Source organism: Phoxinus phoxinus, assembly GCF_949152265.1.
Source record: "Phoxinus phoxinus genome assembly, chromosome: 3".
NCBI lineage: Eukaryota > Metazoa > Chordata > Actinopteri > Cypriniformes > Leuciscidae > Phoxinus > Phoxinus phoxinus.
The window spans coordinates 4,182,278-4,205,044 of NC_136878.1; the positions used below are offsets into that span (position 1 = coordinate 4,182,278).

The window sequence follows — 22,767 nt, forward strand, 5'->3', positions numbered from 1 at the left end:
TAGCAACCTTGTTTTCTCAGGAGGTCTCCCATCCAGGTACTGACCAGGCTCAGCCCTGCTTAAGGCGCTTTTCCACTACACAGTACCAGTTCGCCTCGACTCGCCTTTGTTTGGTTTTCCACTGAGTACCTGTACCTGGTTCCAGATACATTTTTTCCTATCACCTCCGGCGAGGTTCTGAGCGAGCTGAGGCGATACTAAAATGTGACGTGAAACACGGCAGACTGCTGATTGGTCAGAGAGAATCGTCACTATTCACTGCGTCATCATTGCACGCGCCAGAGTATCCTGAATAACCCGCCATTTTTAAATAGTTTGGCCAGAGATTGCGTGATGTACCCATTACTAATATAATGTAAAACAGCATACACTCGATTTCCTCCATTGTCCTGTGTGTGTGGGTAGCGGGTGTGTGTCGCGTAGAAGATTACATCACGGCAGTTTCCTGTGGCGTCGCTATGACGACCAGGTACTATTGTGGAGGTACTATCTGCAATGGAAAACGGAGCGAAAAGCGAGTCGAGTCGAGTTGAGCTGGTACTGGTAATAGAAAAGCGCCATTAGCTTCAGTGGGCAACCAGGCTTGGGCTACAGGGTGATATGGCTGCTGAAAGCACAATGTGCAAAGCTAAGAATAACATCCAAAGCAGTGAGATGTTTCTGCCTCCACTCTGTCTGTGATTAAGACCTGCCGTTATGAACATGAATGTAACCGGCTGCTTCCAGCTATTAACAGTTTGGCAGTGATGTGTTTGAGAAATATTGTGCATCTGTGTTCTGCGAGTGACACAGAGTGATAGCTATGCTCATGAGTCATGCACACCCTGTACTTTCCTATTTCACACATTGATGGGGTCTTTTATTATAATACAATCGTACGGTGGCCGAGAGAGCTCAACATGGTGCAACTGAAGAAAACACACCAAGACAACATCAGTTTAATAACACATTCTGCAAATACTCACAACACAACCAAATACAGAAAAATGCTGCAAATAGCACGGAAATGTTTCAAGGGACCCAAACAAGTGACGAACCTGGCTAGGACCGCTTATTGTTCAATGTCTACTCGTCAATGGTGTTGTCGATGACCTGAAAGATGAGTTTCTTGCTCATCCTGCTCGTATGTGGTTTGTGAGTATTTGCAGTATATGTGTTGTCAAATTGATGAAGATGTTTTCCTAATTTTCTGCTGTTTTTACATTATTTGTACACTATTTGCGTGTGTTTTCTTCAGGTGCAGCGCTTTGAGCTCTCTCAGCCACCGTACAATCGAATCTTTCTTTGCAACATACAATATCCGCATCATGTTTACAGTAGGCCTACAGATAGTGGATGAAAATCAATCATCAAGTGTTTATCATAGACATGAACTCATTCACCAGTGTTTAAAAAGCATCCCAGGACATTACAAACTTCCAACTTCACAAATTAATGTTTCATTCAATGCCATTTCTTTGTAACTGTTTGTGAAATCTATAGTTTATACAGTAGAGAAAATAGTTTTTTTTTTTTTTTCAGTGAAAAATGAACAGAGCTGGAATCTACAGAGCTGTTGATTTGTTTTGAAGGGGTCATATTATGCTATTTTTCAGTATTAATTTAGTTTTTGGGCACTAGAAAAGCTTTTCATGCTTGAATGTTCAAAAAACACATTATTTCCCCCATATTTTCCATTGTTGCGGCTCCTCTCTTCCCAGTTTGTCAGTAACGCTCGGTTTAGTTCCTGTCTCTATGAAGCCCCTCCTTCTGAAAAGCACAATGTGCTCTGATTGGTCGGCTGGGTCAGGGTGTTGTGATTGGTCAAGAGCTTCGAGCGTGTTTGAGAAATGTCCCGCCCCTCACCATAACCGCCAGTTTCAACACACTACTAACTAACTCAACCAGTCCCTGTCCCTTTATTCTGCGTATGAATTATTTAAATGAGGAATATTGTGACGTGTTCGTTTCCTGAAGAAACTCAAGACTACAATAGAGGTGTTTCAGGAGTTCAGAAACCGTGACACTGATATAGAGAATAACTCCCGCTGGAGGGACTTTGTGCCGTGTTACTTTGCAGAGCTTTTTCATACTAAAAGCCTACAAGGTCCTCTTCGACATGTTTTAGTCACTACATCATACTTCTGTTATTTCATAGTTTTGATGACTTTACTATTATTGTCAAATGTGGAAAATAGTCATAATAAAGAAAGGGGTGTGTCCGAACGACTGTTTTATATTTTTATGTGTTTTCTGGCCTGAGTTTTGTGGACAGATCTCATTTCCTCGGCTGGACGTCTTGACAAACACATCTACTGGGTTAAGTAACAGCCTGAGCCTCCAGGAAAGACCTCGTCCGCCCAATACTTGATGTGATGTAACCATGTGGCTGAGACGTGGCCACAGGCATCTCATTCAATAAAAAAACATTTTACATATACAGTACCAAACATTGCTTTATGTCACGCATTGGCATTTAAGGATAAAATGAAGAGGAAACAATGGCGAATGAAAAGCCAAATGGTGCTAATATCCCAAGACCGCTGCGTTATATTACACTCGGTCGGATCATCTGGTGGTGATATTCAGATGGCATGATGCTGGGGAAAAATGTCAAGAGCATATGACGTCTTTTAACAATCAAAAACTTTAAAACTAGGCCTGCAATCACTACAAATGATGTGGATGTTAACCTTAGGCCTTGGAATGAGAATAATAGTGTTAGTAAATGGGAGGAGAGGCTGAATGGTTCGAGATCGTCTTGGAAACCACACAAACAAAATCCAGATTAAGCTTTACGAACATGGAAACCTATAGATTTGGTTACAAGGCTCAGGAGTAAATGCTTAGAAACGCTCTTACATTATGACTGGAAAACCTCAGTTGGCTCGCCGTGTCGCGTGACTAGACCTCACGGGCAACAGTGTTTTACAATGTGAGCATGATCCTCAACATGCAGCATTTACAATGTAGGACTCGGAGCAGTTCAAAGAGGACGAGAAATACACACCCATATGTTCATTATATGACTAATATTCACAACAGACCCTCAAAGTGCTCTCAGACTGTTTGAGCTTTTGTTAAAAGTACCGTACAATAATCTCATAACCGTTGTTGGCAGTGAAGAAATCATGAAATCACATTAAACTAATCTACTATTGTTTGTTCAGTATGAGCAGTGGGCCAGAACACACACAATGTAGATTAGTCAGGTTAAAATTAAGCGTAACATTACTATACATAATTATTATATTATACTATTATTAACCATAGTAAATCAATGGTAAATGAATCCCCTAAACATAACATCATATGATCCAAAAGTGTATTATCTCTGATTAAATATTTCCCACAATGCCTATAAGGATAAATGCAAGGTATTTCAAACCCAAAAATGAGAGATAAAAATAAATGAATAGTATAGTGAATAGAAAAAGCTTTTGATGATGTCAGATATATTTGATGATTATATATTGAAAAATAATAATAATTGTGAACTGTAAATCTGATTTGTTTTTTTAATCTGTGTTTTCTGGGCTCAGTGACGGATGCCTCCATGTGGTGGTGTGATGTCGATTTGCTATGTTGCTACGAGGGATCCGTTGAGAGCCATTATGTGCTGTTTGTTTTCTCAGCCCACATTAGAGCCCATTCCAGATCCCTTTGCTCTTTCAATGAGTCAAAGAGGACGGGCCCCCCTCGGCCCCTCAAAGCCCTTCATTAACTCTAACATCGGGGGCCAGTGGCCTCATTCAGCCGGTCAGAGAACTCAGATGGGACAACATAACTGATGCTTGGGGAAAAACACTAGGATTTCTTCTGTACAGTAAGTTATAGGCTACATTCAAAAGTTTGGGGTCAGGAAAGGCCCATTCAAACCAAGAACAATAACTATAACCATAACTAAACCACACCAACAGACGATATCGTCCTGTTGATTATAAGCGCGCACTGCAGTTTTGTCATCCGCCACTTTAAATGTTCGAGGTCTTTAAAGCAGGATAGATTCTGATTGGCTGTCAATGTTTTTAGCTTTAATTAGCTGGAATAAAAAAATGCATAAAAAAAATCCTGGAAAAGCATGTGCCAGTTTCCAAACAAAAATATGAAGCAGCAAAACTGTTTTCGACATTGATAATAATCAGAAATGTTTCTTGAGCAGCATATTCAGCATATTAGAGGATCATGTGTGAAAAAAAAATCAGCTTTGATCACAGGAATAAATTACATTCCATATATTAAAATATAAAACAGTTATTTTAAAATCAAATAAAATTTCCCAATATTAGTGCTTTTTACTGTATATTTGATCCAATGATTGCAGACTTGAGCTTTTGAATGGTAGTGTATAGTTGTGTACGGGGTAAAGAAATAGTTTCATAAAATACTTCCGTCCATGGAACACAAGCTTAGTTTGAAACTTAGACATCACATTTTTGCTTGAACTATTCCTTTAAACCAAGCTAGGAGATGTTGATCTCTCCTGTGGATAAATGTAATAATATTTCACAATTTTACTGCATTTTAGATCAAACAATTGCAGCCTTGGTAAGAAAAAGAAACTTTTTTCAAAAACATAAAAAATCTAACCGACCCGACCACAAACTTTTGAATTGCAGTGTAATTTAAATGCACAAATATACATGATCACATTTGGAGAGCACCGGCTGTCTTACCTGCTAGCTCTTCTTTAGATGTGGCCATGCGTGGGGAGCTGTTCCCTGGCTCAATTTTTAGAGACAGTCTGTAATGGAAAGAACAAGCAAAAGTCTCACAAAAAAACACTCCACAAGTTCCATGAAGCTTCAGGGTGGTGCATTTAATATTTCAAAACCAACTTATGTCTGGCTGAGGGTACATGCTTTGAGCATGAATTTAGTTGAACGGGATCTGCCATAAACCCCAAATAAGACGTGTTATTGAAATCATAACATTTTACCCACAACCAACAGGGCAACCTTAAGCACTCAGATTTATGTTACTGTAAAAGACGTCACTTTGAATTAGAAAAAGCATATCATGGAAAACAGGATTTTTTCTTGCTCTTTCATATTAAAGAGTTTGATGAAGTATAGACACTCAAAACTTTCCCCCAGTGCACTAAAGACATTTATTGAAAAGAACAGCAAAACGACTCAGAAACGACAAGCTCAATAACATATGACCACTCACATTTACATATTAACACCATGTCAGCATCCAGCTACTTGACCTGCCCTAGTGAGCCTGATTTCTGAGTTCATCACTTGCAAAACAACAGATCTAACACCACTTCATCTTTCAAAATCCCTTTCCTATAAAAGTCTCTTACAGGCCTCTGAGGTGAAGTAACACCCCACACAGTTCACGCTCGCACTGGGCTTTACTAGTCATGCACTTGACCTAGAGGACACATTGAGAAACCCAACGGGATCAGCCGGGCTGATAACATTTCACGTTTTTATAGGGGAACAGAAGAGACTCATTGTTAACAATGCAATAAACTGAACAGTAATCTCTTATTTCCACACCATCAACCACGAATCACAGAATATGCAAAAGTTGTCTTTTTAATAGTGTTTTGGCACAATGTAAAGTGAGCTTTTGATCAAGATAGCAACGCAATGGTCACAGGTTCGATTCCCAGTGAATGCATGAATTTAAAAAAAAGTATATAGATTCTATATCTATATGAGATTCTATAGAGTCGCTTTAGATAAAAACATCTTCCAAATGCAGAAATGTAAAAACTGTACGGTTTCAACTACTGGTCAGTCTCAGCAAAAGGCAGAATTTTTACAAAAACTAGATTTTTTTCATGACGCTATAAGCAAAGTGGGATGTTAAGGTTTTGATTTTCTACATCTGTTGAAAATGTGAGAACAAAAGGTCAAATTATTGACCAAATAATTAATGTTCCGATAGCTCTGCTTTAAAGGGGTTAAGGGGTTATATGTGGTAATGTTAATAAAATAAATTCACAAAAAACAAACCAAATATACTGTATATGTGGAACAATTATTTTCAACCTTTATTCTGGCCTTTATTCTGATTTGTTCGCAGTCATAATTAATTATTTAACATTCAATCTTATCTTCTTTTTTAAAAACAATAGATGTGGCGTTATCAGTTTCCTCGTCTAGAATGCAGCAATTGGACATTTATTGACATTTATGACCGAACAAGAGATCAATAACTGCGTGTCTGTGGCTTTGACCACCCTAACACATCTGCAGAAATGACATCCGTAAACCTCAGTCCAAGGAAACTAAACTGGATTTACACTAAAAATAAATAACACAAAACAGACTGCATCTATTGATAGCCAAAGAACAAAATGAAACCGCCAAAAACAGCAACTCAACAACCTGGAGCCGTGTTCAGGGGATCTGTGAAAGAAAAGATCAGATTCTTTACGGATAACACACAGTTTTTAAGGAAGTTGAGATATTCAGAGTCAGATAACCGGTGGGTGTGGAGAACTCTCTGGAGAAACGCTAATGACAGCAATCAATCATTCTCTTGTAATTTGCACTTAACAGCATTTCTCAGTTAGGAAAACAAAAATCTTTATTCGATGAGATTGGAGTGACTTAACAAAGGTTGAGAGTTCAGAGAGCAGATCACGTAAAACTATTCCAAACCTTAACAGGACTACACTTCTAGGCCTCAAAGGCGTAATGACTGTGTTCAAACGGGAGAAGAAATGACAAATCCTAAAGCAGCACCACATGTATCCGCTGCAGATAAGACAATCCCAGAATGCACTGCGACAAGCACAGTCAACTTCTGTCAGCACTGAAACAAACTAATGCCAACTAAACATGTCTAAGTTTAAAAAAGGAAAGATTATTTCAACCAATTTTTGTGTGCAATCATGTTAATCAACAGAAAGTGCACGAGAAGCTCTGAGATTATGATTTGCCATGCATTCACGTCCATATTTAAGTAACATAACAAAACACTGCTGCACCAGTGGATAAGCGTTAAAACAATACAGTTGCATCACCTTTACACAACCTAATAAGAATTATTAATGCATAGAATTGAGCAAATAATTAAAGTTCATAAAGCTCTGCTTTAAACCAGACAGCACTAAAAATGTAAAGCAACTTCTATACACGTTGTTTTAAATTTAGTTATAGTTGTTATATATATCCACAGATAAGTACAGAACAATTGCACTTTTATACGTGTATAATTTCTCACCCCAGCATACATAAACGTATATTATAATAATTATTAACTAAAATATATGTAAATAAAAAAATGCATCTACAAAAACAATTACGAAGAGGAAAGTGTTCATGCTAAAACAATAACACGTTTAGTGTGCATTACAGGGAAAATCTATACGCATTTATAAATACACTCTTAAAGTTATTTTATTGGCATTGATGGTTCAATAAAGAATCTGTACCATCCTCGGAAACTTTTCATTGCACAAAGTAAAAAAAGGTTCTAGGTTTTAAGAATGTTTTCTGAAAGGTTCAGTCTAAAAAATGCTGGGTTGTTTCAACCCAATTTTGGGTCAAATATGGACAAACCCAGCCGTTGGGTCAAATTTTTACATTACATTTTTAACCCAACGTTTGGGTTTGTCCATATTCTTAAGGGATCCAAAAAATGCTTCTTTTAAGGCATCGCTGTGGAAACCCCACTTTGGAAGCTTTATTTTTTAAGAGTGCACATTTACATGGCAAACATGCAAACCGTTTATACACTTGAACTGCTCATTCAGCAGCCTCTGTGTCTGGTGTGTGAAGTTTAAGTGCATGTGTAGTGTTTCCAGACCGGTGGATCTAGAGCCGGCCGCTGCTTTCATGTTCTCAACCCGTCCAGAATACTGGCACTGGAACAGAAAGGGAGATGGCCAGCGGTGATGAGGGAGGCTGGGATTTGGAGATTTGTCGGGCCAGGATACAGCCAGCAGGATGATGTCAATTCTGGATGAACTTCAATAGCACACCCTACGGTTTCCATGCGTTTGTGGCCATGCGAGGTCGTAACGGGGTCACAGACGAAACGTCACCATGGAGACCACATGAGAACCGCCGACTATCATCATCATCCACTCGCACTTTATCATCTCTTCTGGAGATTTGGACTCCAGCCCATCTCACCCGCAATAAAACAGCCCTGAGCTGTGCAAAAAACACCCTGGAGATTTCAGATACGGCAAACCACAAATATCACTCATGACAGATGCTCAGAGTTCCTGCGCTGTACAAACAGAGCTGGATCAGCCAGTTTAAAAAAGGTATTTTTATTGTGACTTGAACAGAATACGGTTACAGTTACTCAACGATAAGAAAGACCTGATGCTTGAATGACTACAATACGTGCCTCAACTTCACACAGCGCACAACTAAACAACACAATTAGAATTTTTGTGCAATGCTATCTTATTGATGAGGTTTTGTTGAAGTTACAAGAATGACTTGTGATAGTTTGGACGTTAAAACAGGTTGAAAATTACAGAAAAATCTGTAATTATACAAGTTTCCCACTTGTATAAAATATAAAAATATATACACTCACGGCCACTTTATTAGGTACACCTGTTCAGGAAAAATGACCGGGTCAGAAGAAAAAAAAAATCCTTTCCTGGTTACATACACATTTTAAAGGCACACTATGTAGAAATTGTACCTTGATATAACAGCTTCAAAGTCATTTCGGTGGTAAACAAACTCATAGTAGGGCGAATCATCCTGGTAGTAAAGCTTGGGGGGGACGCCGCTGGAAAAACCAGCAATGCAAGTTTGAGAGGAGCGCCCCTGACAAATCTCGCGAGAATCACGACTTGCTTTACGGCAACGACGTCACACACATCAACAACATATGAAGCACCGCTCTCTGAGACACTTGCGCACATTTCAGACGTGATACTCGACGATGGAAAAAGAAAAGAAAACGCAATCGGAAGAGACTAGGAAAAGGAGAAGAGAATCTGACCGCATGAGGAACCGGACAAGAGTCACTCGGTCAGGCTTTCACTCGTTGGCGCGAGCTAAAAAGCAGCACTGGATGCAACAGCGAGGCTGACCTGGCGATCTTGTTGATGGACTAGTAAATAAATCTCTTATTTGTAAACTTGTTTGCGTTCTATGTTGTGTGTTGTTGCGCTTGCTTGTAGTATGTCATTTTTTTACGATGCTGTTCATTCATCCATTATATCAGACGACGCTGTTGACGTTGATTCCTATGATTATCATGAGAAACATTGTCAAAATCTCACATAATTATCAGGACATAAATATGCCTGTAAACGAGCACAATTTGCAAACTATTATGATAAATTGCAATAACGATGTCTAATGACACCATAATGGCCAATGTTATGAAATAATGCGACGTACATTTAACTTTATTGATGTCATCTGGCATTTTGTAATGTTTACATTACAATCAAAAGACACAAATGAAATTATACAGTAGGCCAGTAGACTATAGGTTATTTACTTGTGATTTAGCTGCAATCATGTAAAAACGTCAAACGCGGTAGGCTACTTTATTATTAGTCTATAAAGTAGTCTAACACTTGACATAAACTTATTATTATCCCATCATCAGTAGTTCAGTAGACTATGCAGTAGCCTAATATTTGTATGAAATCGTGAAACACCTGGTCAATATCTTCGGAGTCTATCTGTGCCTGTTCCATGCCCGACGCTTCTTTCGAAGTGCAAGTATTCCACAAAACAAAAACGGAAAGCTGCATAGTATGCCTTTAAGTCTGTTTCTCCCCAACCCTGTGAAACTGAAGACCTCTGATTAAAAAGACATGTAGTGATTGTCCGTCGTCAGCACAGGATTCGGTCCAAGCCAAGAAAACAATGATTTCTGATGAGCTAAATGAAAGAGTGATGTTGGGATGTGTTTATGTCTGAGTCTTTCACGGATGAACGTCCAGAGGAAACAGAGAAAAAACACATTTGCTTTCAGACAGGCACAAAAGCGCTGTGAAACATAATTAAATCTGTTAAAGTTGACTATTAAAGGATAAATTGAATTTTATAAATGCAGATAATATTCCATAATTGTGTGCTAATATGATTGCTTCCACAGACGAATGCTCTTTAGCACGGGAGAATCAGGATACTGGACTCAGTATCACATGTTGAGACATCAGTATCTGTAATGTACTTCTGATACAGCGCATGCCAACAGCCTCTTGAGACGAGCGGCCCGCGGATAATCACTCATCCCGCAGGATAAACACTTAAATCCAGCATAATCAAAGGCTCTTAACTCGCTCTCATGAATTGCTAATTCACAAACTTACTTCACAGATGTTCACGGTGGATTGAGGTCGAGGAGAACTTCAGACGTTCACACTAAAACAAAGACAGAACTGCTGCATTCTCTTTGAAATCGGCATTCAAGCTTCTGGTTAAAGTTGTAGCAACTTAATAACGGCTGATTACAATAATCCTACAGTAACCAGAACTGGATCTTATCCCTGAGATTGGACTGTATCATGTTCACATCAGCAAGTGTGTTCATCCCAGAAATACAAACTGGTTTGGACTTACTTTCTTTTGCTGAACAAAAAAAATATATATTTTGAAGAATATTTCTGTTGTTTTTGACCAATTGACTCTTCGCAGGGAGCTTGATTGACAGGTGATCTGACCATCCGCCATTTTGTCCGGCAAAGCAGTCAGGAGAGTTAGTAGATTAACATGGGAGGATTTGAACTGGAGAAGCGGAGTGTACTGACGTCTTTCCGCGGTTAAAACAACTTTCCTTCTGATGTTCATTCATGTTTATTTGATGCTATAAATGAACTAGAAGGAAGAGATGATCGGTTCACGAGCAGCTTTAACTGAGGCGACACAGCGATCTGTCACACACATTAAAGAGCCACAAAACGGTATTTATTGTTTACATTTCTTTAAAAAAATTATCAAATTTGAAATGTGAGACTTTGTTTAATATGTTTAATATCTAAAGTAACCTAAAAGTAAGCTGGTCTGTCCTGTCTGTCAGTGTGTTGTCAGTCTCTCTCTGCTCCGCGATGTGTTTTTCACTGCGTGAGAACATGGTGTGTGTGTCAGAGCGGCGTAGCTTGTCGGCCATAGCGACAGTAACTAAGGGGGGTGGGTCTATGCGAACGGTCAATTGAAGTCAATTGGGACAATTGTTTTATTTTTTGTTTGAACTTTTTAAAATCAGTTCTACATGACTAGAGAAAACAGATAAAATGGGCAGCACAACTGTTTTCAACATTGATAATAATCAGAAATGTTTCTTGAGCAGAAAATCACCATATTAGAATGATTTCTGAAGGATCATGTGACACTGAAGACTGGAGTAATGATGCTGAAAATTCAGCTTTGATCACTGGAATAAATTATATTTTACAATATATTAAATTATAAAACAGTTATTTTAGACTGCTATAATATTTCACAATATTACTGTTATTACTGTATTATTGAACACATAAATGCAGCCTTAGTGAGCAGAAGAGGCTTCTTTCAAAAACAAAAACAAATATTAATAAATTAAATACTTTTGACCAGTAGTGTAAACTTCCAAGAGCGCAACAACACAAAACAGGTTGAAAAATGGTGACCTCGTCCTTTAAACTAAGGCATTATGGTCATTCTGACTGTAACCAACCAGATTGCGAGTTTCTGCAATGTATCACAGAATTAAAAATAAAAATGGTCTGAAAATGTTGCTAAAAAAACATGCAATTATTGCAATTTAAACACAATTCTGACACAGAATTGCTGGAAGCATAACGTATATATACATTATATGATTTAGAAGAATTGCATATGAGGATTTATATCTGATTGTTGTTTCCAGCATGTGTTTGGACTCACTCGGCCTAAACCCCGCTGAGCTTAAGCAATGTTGCTCAAACTCACAGAACACCCAGTGTTTTTAATAAAAGCACATTGCATTTGTGTAAAACACTATTTAATGGTACAATCAAAATGTCTAAAGGCGGTTATAGTTACACCACATTTATGTGATGACTTTGCTTCTTACTGTGCCGACCACCCAAAAATCAAATCACGGTGTTGTTTGCCTATAAAAGCAGTGACCCGTGAATTGCCAGTGTCAAATGCCTAGGGATGCCCGTCTAGAAGAACACAAATGCAATCATGCGCAGTTTCCTGTTGGCTGTGCATTAAATCATGAGTCGCCCTCGCTCTGGGCTTCTGGTGCCACGCGTCCTGCTAAAGTCATCACGCTGTTTGAAGGAGCTCCACTGCACGTTAAATCCCTTTGCATATTACCTCTGAGACCACAAGCCCCTCACTTACTTGAAATTGTCGTCTTCCACGAACTTCTGAAGCTCCTCGATGTAGCGAACAGACATCAAGTACTTCTGCACATGCGGGAGCGTCACGAGGTGATCTGTGAGGAGGTGGAGGGCATATAAACACACATGCATATCAATCTGAAATCCCCCCACAGATCTGACGGAAACTAACTGACCGTATGTGCAGGACACCTGGAGGTCGGAGATCACCCGCAGGATGTTGTTCATCTGATTGGTTCTCTGCTGAGTCTCGATGATGCTGTCAGACGCTGGATAGGCCGAGTCGATGTAAATCATGTCCAGCAGGTAGATCCCTGTGAGTGAGATAAATGGAAGAGACATAGACTCATTACAACTATTATTAAGTATTAATAACATTTATGGATTCACCGATATACAAATTTAGGCTGATATGATGCTGATAATATAATGACCCAAGATGATGTATCGCCAAAATATTTATTTTGTCATTATCACCAGCTGACTGCACATTATCAGTCTTATTTAATCATAAAATAACAATAATAACAAAAGAAAAAGTTAATAAATCAAATGTATTTACTTTAAATATATTTGTAATTCATTAATTCATTTAATTTTATTCAAACAATGTTTTTAGAAAAATAAATATTTAAATGTATTTAAAATGTATTTTAAATAGTGAAAATAAATGTATGTATTTTAAATATAATATTTTTATATTTTTATATTATAAATAAATGTAGTTTATAAATAAACTTAATGTGTCTGGAATTTGTTTTAATTTATTTTAATTTTAGTTCATATATTTAAAGGAGTGTACAATTTATTTTAAATTATTTAAGCAAATGTATTTAAATGAATAAATAAGTAAATAAATACATTTATTTTCATAATAATTTATAAATGTATTTATTTAAATATTATATATATATATTTATAACATAAATAAACAGTTTATAAATCAACTTAATGTGTTTGGGGGAAATTATTTCATTTATTTGAATAAATAAATAAATGATTTATTTATTTGAAAATATTTAAATAAGGTAAATAAATAAATATTTAGTTTTTATTTAAATTTAAATGTTAGTAAAAATATATTTAAATACATGTATTTAATTTAGAAAGGAAGAAAGCACAGACACACACTAGTCTTGGTCAGTGCACTGCATGCTGGTCTCACACACATCTCCTGATATAGCAGAAATACTCGGTTTACTCACGTAAAACTTTAAGAATGCTTATTTAAAGTCTTAAAGAGATTGAGATATACAGTAGCACGTCATGCACGGTTATGCTGCATTAGCTCAGTCAAGCTGTGATACACATGATACCTGACTAACCAGAACCAGACATACAGCATGAGAAACTGGACTCTCCTGGCATTCATTTTTCCCAGAATGCATCTTAGAAATTACACAACTGCACAGCATTCCCATTACATCTTTTCTAATCTTCTATTAGACTTCTGCAAGTTTCTCAAAGAGTAAAACATGCGACGAGACGAAGAACGATCATGTGAAGATCTGAGGCAGAGAATAACATGAGGCTGTGTTTATGATTGAAGGCATTATGTACAGTACACTATAGTTCATACTCATGCAGTGTGTGCTGTCAACACACTTCAGTATAAACTGAACACACTGATCTCTTAAAGAAACAGTCCAGATAAAACTATATTTTCTGTCATCATTTACAAAACCCTTCATGTTGTTCCAAACCTACATGACTTTCTTTGTGTGGAACATAAAATAAGATTTTAGACGAAGTCTAAGCTGGATTTGTTTGGCTAAGCCACAAAAAAGTAACATCAGTTTGACAATATAAACTAACTACATAAACAAATGAATAACTAAAAAATAAAAAATGCTTTGGTAGATTATAATTATGACAGAAATTATGATTTATTATTATTATTATAAACTAATAGCATACTAATATACGTAATAATCAGATGAAAGTCGAAATTATGATAAAATGTAATAATTATGACATAAAAAGTCATTATTATGACATAATTTCAGCTGTCATAATTTAGACTTGTGTTACAATTTCAATTTATGTCATAATTATGACTTTTTAAACAATCTACCATTGCATGAAAAAGAGCAGCTTTTATTTACCACACAAATAAATCATGCTTTGGTAAATTATAATTATGACAAAAACAGTTGAGGTTATGAGATACTAAGTAATAATTGGGTGATAAAACTAACTAACTAACTAACTAACTAACTAACTAACTAACACACATGAACAAATAAATAACTATGAGTTTAAAATGTTTTAAACAAAAAAAAAACATGCTTTGGTAAATTATAATTATGACAAAATTAGATAAGATACCAAGTCATAATATTATATGAAAGTCGAAATTATGAGATAAAATGTCATAATAATAACTTTTTGTCATAATTATGACAGATTTCAGCTGTAAAAATTTAGACTTTATGTTATAATTTAAATTTATGCCATAATTATGACTTTTTAAACTTCTAATTTCGACTTTTTATCTTATAATTATGACTTTTTATGTCATGATGATTTATTAAAGTATGTTTTTTTATTGTGTGGAGGAAATGGGTCAAATTTGTGTTTCACGAAGGAAGCAATAATACAGGACTGTAATGACATGCAGATGATGACAAAATGTCAAATTTTGGGTGAACTACTCCTTTAATTCGATTATAAACTAAAGCACATAGTCTGAGAGTGTTCAGTGATCCTCGATGAGAACTGTGGAAAGAATGAAGAATGGTTCTCCATCCGGACAGCTGAGGTCTGAGAGTGAGAGCAGATGTACAGTGGCATTGCTGGAGGAGATGGCATGGCCTCCTGAAAACTTCAGATGGGTTTCTCCAGTTCACTTCTGCCAGTGTGAGTGTGCACAGCATTGTTCAGTCGCTCTAAATCTCCATATACAGCATATGTTACATGACTAAGTTGTAAGACTAGCCTAAGCAGTTTATGCAACCAGTCTCTGCACTTCTTTGTCACTAATTTCCAAGAAAAAAAGATAAATCACATTAAATCACATCAATATTTTATTTTAATTGAAATGTCTCTAATTTACTATTTCCTAACGGTCTCTGAAATGGTTCGTTCGGAGATTCGGTCTATCTAAACCCCTCTGAAAGCGTCCTTTTCTCTGATTGGTCCGATGGTTCAGTCTGCTGTGATTGGTCGACCGCTTACAGCACGTGTCAGAAACGAAACATATTTTACCATATCTGAATTTTAGCTGCTTCGACTTCCAAATATAATGTCTAGGAACAGTACAGTGGTTTTCTTGAATGTTCTTAGATGAGCCCAAACACAATGAATCTTTCAATGAAAACAAGTTTATCTTTACTGGGGGAAAAAGTGGCTGGTACTCTAGCAAATAAATGTCTCAATGGAAACCACATGGCTGGATTCAAACTGAGAGAGGAAGTCCTCACAATCTAATAAAAGCATAAACCAAACTAATATATAAAACAAGGCGCGTAGTCAAACGGCGGTGCCCTGGTAGTGATTAGCAGAGCATTATTTGAGCAAATGTCCTGGAGGGTTTGTTTAATACGTTTAATGGTTATTTATGGAGCTCTGGATAAACTTCTCCAGGGTGCTTGTCCTCACCAGAACAGATGGAGATGTTCATATAAAGAATCATGTTTTCTGTGCTGTTAACAAACAGATGTTTAAATATAAATGACCCGTATCAGTGACACAACATGAGGGATTCTACACCTGCGCCCATTTCTTTCTGTCTGTCCATCTATCTATCCATCCATCCATCCATCTATCATAAATCATTCTATCATCCATCCATCATTCTATCGTTCATCTATCCATCATCCATCCATCTGTTCTATCATCCATCCATCCATCCGTCCGTCCATCCATCCATCCATCCAGCCATCTAGTGTTCTATCATCCATCCATCCATCCATCCATCCATCCATCCATCCATCCATCCATCCATCCATCCATCCATCCATCCATCCGTCTACTGTTCTATCATCCATCATTCTATCATCCATCCATCCATCCATCCATCCATCCATCCATCCGTTTACTGTTCTATCATCCATCCATCCATCCATCAACTGTTCTATCATCCATCCATTAGTCTACTGTTCTACCATCCATCCATCCATCCATCCATCACCAGTCAACTGTTCTATCATCCATCCATCCATCTACTGTTCTATCATCCATCCATCCGTCTACTGTTCTACCATCCATCCATCCATCCATCCATCCATCCCCAGTCTACTGTTCTACCATCCATCCATCCATCCATCCATCCATCCATCCATCCATCCATCACCAGTCTACTGTTCTATCATCCATCCATCCATCCATCAACTGTTCTATCATCCATCCATCCGTCTACTGTTCTACCATCCATCCATCCATCCATCCATCCATCCATCCATCCATCACCAGTCTACTGTTCTACCATCCATCCATCCATCCATCCATCACCAGTCTACTGTTCTATCATCCATCCATCCATCCAACTGTTCTAACATCCATCCATCCGCCTACTGTTCTACCATCCATCCATCCATCCATCCATCCATCCATCCATCACCAGTCTACTGTTATATCATCCATCCATCCATCCACTTTTCTATCATCCATCCATCCAGCCATTCATCGTTCTATCGTCCGTTCATAAGAACAATGATCATAAAGTTCATAAGAACAACAATTATTTGATCCATCCATCCATCTACTGTTCTATCAATCCATCCATTCATCAGCAGTCTACTGTTCTATCATCTATCCATCCATCTACTGTTCTATCAATTCATCCATCCGTCTACTGTTCTATCATCCATCCATCCATCACCAGTCTACTGTTCTATCAATCCATCCATCCATCTACTATTCTACCATCCATCCATCCATCCATCCGTCTACTGTTCTATCATCCATCCATCCATCACCAGTCTACTGTTCTATCAATCCATCCATCCGTCTACTATTCTACCAGCCATCCATCCATCCGTCTACTGTTCTATCATCTATCCATCCATCCATCACCAGTCTACTGTTCCATCATCCATCCACCCATCCATTTACTGTTCTATCATCCATCCAGCCATTCATCGTTCTATCGTCCGTTCATAAGAACAACAAGAATTATTTGATCCATCCATCCACTGTTCTATCAATCCATCCATCCATCTACTGTTCTATCAATCCATCCATCCATCACCAGTCTATCCTTCTATCATCCATCCATCCATCCTTCCATCTACTGTTATATCAATCCATCCATCCATCCGTCTACTGTTCTACTGTTCTATCAATCCATCCATCCATCTACTGTTCTATCAATCCATCCATCCATCTACTGTTCTATCATCTATCCATCCATCCATCCGTCTACTGTTCTATCATCTATCCATCCGTCTACTGTTCTATCATCCATCCATCCGTCTACTGTTCTATCATCTATCCATCCATCCATCCGTCTACTGTTCTATCAATCCATCCATCCATCTACTGTTCTATCATCTATCCATCCAGCCATTCATCGTTCTATCGTCCGTTCATAAGAACAACGATCATAAAGTTCCTAAGAACAACAATTATTTGAAATGGATTTTTAAGTACCATCATAAATGTCTTCTCTGATAAATTTGATCAATAAAAGTATGAATCTAGACAATATCAGCTCCACTTAAATGGAAGCAAATGAAGTAAAGCATATATTTTATCCTAGTCCAAATAAAGCAATAAACCATCAGAAATGTAATTCAAGTTGATGAGTTGAGAATACAACATCAGTTCAGTCCCACACTGACCGACCTCGACAGATTCTGAGTCACATATGGCCACATCTACACCATGACATCACCACTCAACGTGACAGCGACGCCAGGCAACATAATCAACATATTCTCCGCCACTGTATTACCAGATCCAGGCTGTTTCCAAGCACAACGTCTGTGAATGGTTCAGTTTCTTTATGAAAAACATCATTTCATATTTCCTTTTTATTTTGGGGTGTTCTTATCTACAGATGCAGCCGAATGCTTCTGCTAAACAAAGACGGAAACTCTGTTTGACAACACTGGTTGAAGGTTGTGGGACGCAGTTGCAAAAGCAGTAACACACACTGAATTTTGAGTTTACAGCTCACCTTCTGCCTGGTTTGTGTGAGTTTTGTTTAAGGTCATCTTTGTTTTTCCAGGAAAAAGTTGATGAAGGATTCGCTGATGAGATGTTCAGACTAAACAGGATCAGGGCAAAGCTCTCTGGTTCCCTTAAAAGGCAGCAGTGTGGCATCTTACATAACCCTCGTGCACGCTCCTCTTCAGAGTCTTAAAGCACATGGTGAAGACCTGTCGGGTCCAACAGATCCTTTCTCCTATTGCAACATTCACCTCGGACAGCACAGCTCCGCATCATGTGTTGTTCTTATTACACAATCAGAGCCGTTTGGCCAAAGAGATCGTGAAAACGTGCTGAAGCAAAGCTCACGAAGTTGCCGTTTGCTTCCAAGTCTGATCATCCAACACAAACCAGGTCTTTGCACAATGAGCTCTGGGTTTGATCATCCCAATGCTCTGTGTCTGATGTGTTTTATAGCTACACGTCTGCAAAAGTTACTATCTTGGATAAAAAGTTATGTTCTTGCAATCCAGACTGTTTGGATTGTTCCTCTTTATTCTGAGCCTTACCATGGGTGAACATTTGTTATGCATATTCATACATGCGACAATCAAATAAAATTATCAAATTGTTAATTGCAATTTGTATGGTTGTTAATCATTAGGGAAATGACGGCCCTAACCACATCCATGAGGCAAACCAGCACTGAACAACAATGAAATACATAGAGCACTGATAGAAAAGGAAGTCTTGATGATTTATAAGCACCGAAACATCTTTAAACATGTTGGACAAAACTGCTGCCAGGCAATGAGCTCATCCAACAGTTTCCATACACACAAACCAGTGTCACTAATTAAAAACAAACACCACACTACTCACTGACCTGTTAGGGGGAAATATATTTGCAATGTTTTCTTTTAATATATATTTAAAAAAAAATCATAATATATCAATTATATGAATGCCATTGATAACTTTATTGTATTGTACCAGATAAGCACTGCTCTGACTGTATACTTTTAGGGCAGGGTTTACCAAACTAAACCCAAAAATTAAATAAATCATAAAATATCAAATAAAATAAAAAATCCAAATAAAACACTTACTAAAAGGATAAATGTTTCATGTGTTTACCTGCATGTTGTGTGACCATTAAACGACATCAGAGAACCGTTAACATGTATTGTATTTTTACAGAAATATTATGTTATAAATTTACTGAAATATAACATTTTAAAACATAATTTCAGGGGGGCTTCAAGTACATGTTTAATGTCAATAAGGTTTGGCTGACAAAAAAGCGTAACACATTATTGGAGTGTGTATTACAAGAAAATACTATTTCAGTCTTTCACATTTAATTCAATCTATTACCTGCCATTTCTTTGTAATTATTTGTCAAATTTACCAGCTATTTCTGAACAAACATTGTAAATCCTACACCGTTTTTTTCCCCAGTGTAGTCCCCTCGAAGGTACATCTTCCATTACCATTACCCATAGTAGGGTCCATTACCCATTGCCAGCTATATACCGTGTTTAGATTTTTTTGTATCATCTGAAATGTGCTACGATTTATATTCCAAAGTGACAATGCATTTAAATTTAAATAAGCAAAACTTAGATACATAAAAGTAGGCACTTCAAGGTTTCTATAGATATATTTTTCATGTCTGTGCGACAAGTAGTTTTGGTCCATGTGCTTCAGGAAGAAGTTCACAGAGATCGAAACAGCAAATGTATTTAGTCTGTTTTCTTTATTTTACAAAAGTAGCCTATTATTAAAGAGTAGGCCTGCATTTACAATGGGGACCGTTTGCACCAATAAATCAAGCATATTATGTCCATTACTCTCACCCACATCAACTTTAATCACTGTTATAATTATGAGCGGGTCTACCCTATAAGGGGTCCTTGACTCCAAGAAGTTTGAAACCCCTGCCTTAAAGTATTAATATTCACCCTTTAGGGGTAAATAACATGCATAGATTTACTTTTGAGGGGAATGTCTCAAAAAAGGAACAATTTGTTCATTTTGAGCCCTGCTTTGGATGTGACAGTACTTCCCATAACACTGAAACACACACACAGCTGTAGGGGCAAGTACTGTACATATGAAGAAGTCCTGTATTTAATGATAATAAGAGTCCTTCAGAAAGGCACATAAACACCAACCATGCCTGTGGTTTTTGGGAAAGACCTGCGCTGAATCACAGCAGAACCGGACAGAAGGGATGTCATGTTATTCTCTGGCCAATTATGTATAAGTGCGCCAATTTTATGGCTAATTTTAAAGTATGAGCTCCTTTCAGAACGCATTATCATCTTCATATGCAATTATCAGCTCTGTCTCACGTCACATGCCAAGACAGCGTTCATGTGAACATCCCAGCGAGGACTGAGCGAGCGGTCAGGTGACGCGTGTGCACTGCAGAGGATATGATGTAGTGGTTTGTTTTGAGGCTCTATCTCCATGTAAACACTCGAAATCTTATCAGATGAGTCACAACACAGATTTCTTGGACCAAATGGATAAAGAGGAAGCATGCTGTTCTAGTTAGAGTGACTTTTCACCATGAACTTAACAAATAAACATTGTACAGGTTCTCAGAGAGTCTATATAATGTGTTTGCCGTACATTATGTTTCCATTAAAAGCCATAACATCCCTTACAAAAATGTACACATCCATAGTTTCACCTGTAAAATAACTAGAGATTTACAGCAATCGTGAGTGGTTTCTATGTGCAAGTCGCCACGATGATGGTAGAATGTTGTGAGGGGTTGCCAGGGAGTTGCTATGCAGTCGCTAAAGTTTTCGTTTCTATGTGGTTGCTAGACAGTTCAGAGTGTGTGTTTTTTCCTGGTACAAGTGAAATGTTACACAGAAATATGGATGAGAGAAAGATGGTTATTCAGGTTTGGCCGTTAATCCTCCTTGTAAAAGTTAAAGCGTTGATCAGTGGCTGAGGAGAAGCGTTCTTGTACTATAATCTAAAACAATGTTACTGTGTGTGTTTTGAGCATCTGTCTAGCAGGCCTGTTCATAAACTAGATGTTGACTACTCGTGATGAATCATAACTTGTGTCTGATTGGCATCTGTTTTTAAGACACATGGCAGACTCGAGGCGAAACCTTTGTGTCTTCAGTCACCTAAACCACACCAACATCCCTTTTACGAATGTCTGTCAACAAACCTGTGCATATAATAAATACATTAAAAAAATCCTCTCATGAATGTTTATTGATTTTTAACTCAAGGCATTTTTATTTGTACTAAAACAAAAACAACAGATGTGAATATACAGTATACACTGCCGTTCAAAATGTTGTGGTCAGTACGATTTTATAGTTGCACTTTATTACATGTACTAGAAAGTAGGCTACTGGTTAATATAAGGTAACTATGGGTTAAGGTTAGGTTTTGGGGTTGGTTCAGGGTTAGTACCTAGTTATTACCCAGTTGTTGTAATTGCTATAATAAGTACACAATATGTACATGGGGAACAGGACTGTAAAATAAAGTGCTTATTTTAAGGAAATAAGTTGCATTCAAAAAAAGGATGCATTCAATTGATCAATAGCAACAGTAAAGACATTGATAATGTTACAAATTATTCCTATTTAAAATAAATGCTGTTCTTTTAAACTTTTTATTCATCAAAGAATCCACGATCTCCACAAAAATATGAAGCAGCACAACTGATTTCAAGATGGATAATAAACAGAAATGTTTCTTGAGCAGCAAATCATCATATTATAATGATTTATGAAGTATCATGTGACACTAAAGACAGCAATGCCAGAGATTTGAGTGATGATCCATTATGTGTGTTTAAATGCAGGATGTTTACCTCAATTATGTCAAGAATGACTCAACTACTTCACTTTGACCTCAGTTACTTTAAGACACCGCGACACCAGCAGTTATTTCACCCACAGATAATGACCCGCTCATGTGGCCACATCAAGACTCCCGCTGGACACGGCCACCGGATCATCTGAATAACCTCTGAAGCAGCTCATTACGCTGCCGCTGGTTTTCACATCACCACTAAAACATCATAAACAAACAAACTTTCCAAGCAGGGGCAGCGTGGCTTGGCAACCCCCTGTCCTATAACCGTAAATCAATCCAATAAATGTGCCGGCCTGAACCGGACACGGCTCCCCTGCTGCAGATAAATGCTCACAGGTTTGTGTCCAGGACTGAAGGAATGAGCCAGTGAAGGGAGCTCTGCCAAACTGTGCAGGAGCTGACGTCCATTCCAGACCCCAACATTTACCGGACACAATGGTCAACAGTCAGAGGAAAACTGATTGACTAGAATGAGAAAATGAAAAACAGCGAGAGAGAGAAGAGAAGGTGATGAGTAAAACAGACAATAATTTAACATCTTTAAAGGGACATTCACCCAGAAATATTAT

General features: G+C 37.7%; 1 protein-coding gene across 1 annotated transcript in view; it reads right to left on the minus strand.

Annotated features, from left to right (window-relative positions):
* Positions 1–1,518: 1,518 nt before the first annotated feature.
* Positions 1,519–22,767, minus strand: part of LOC306996105 (ras-specific guanine nucleotide-releasing factor RalGPS1-like) — a 121,288-nt gene continuing 100,039 nt past the window's right edge. The window contains exons 9-11 of the mRNA XM_079608235.1: positions 12,421–12,558; positions 12,246–12,339; positions 1,519–4,723 (exon numbers count right to left, since the gene is read on the minus strand). Coding sequence (XP_079464361.1) covers positions 4,627–4,723; positions 12,246–12,339; positions 12,421–12,558 — 329 coding nt within the window. The 3' untranslated portion in view covers positions 1,519–4,626. The remainder of the gene's footprint in view (positions 4,724–12,245; positions 12,340–12,420; positions 12,559–22,767) is intronic.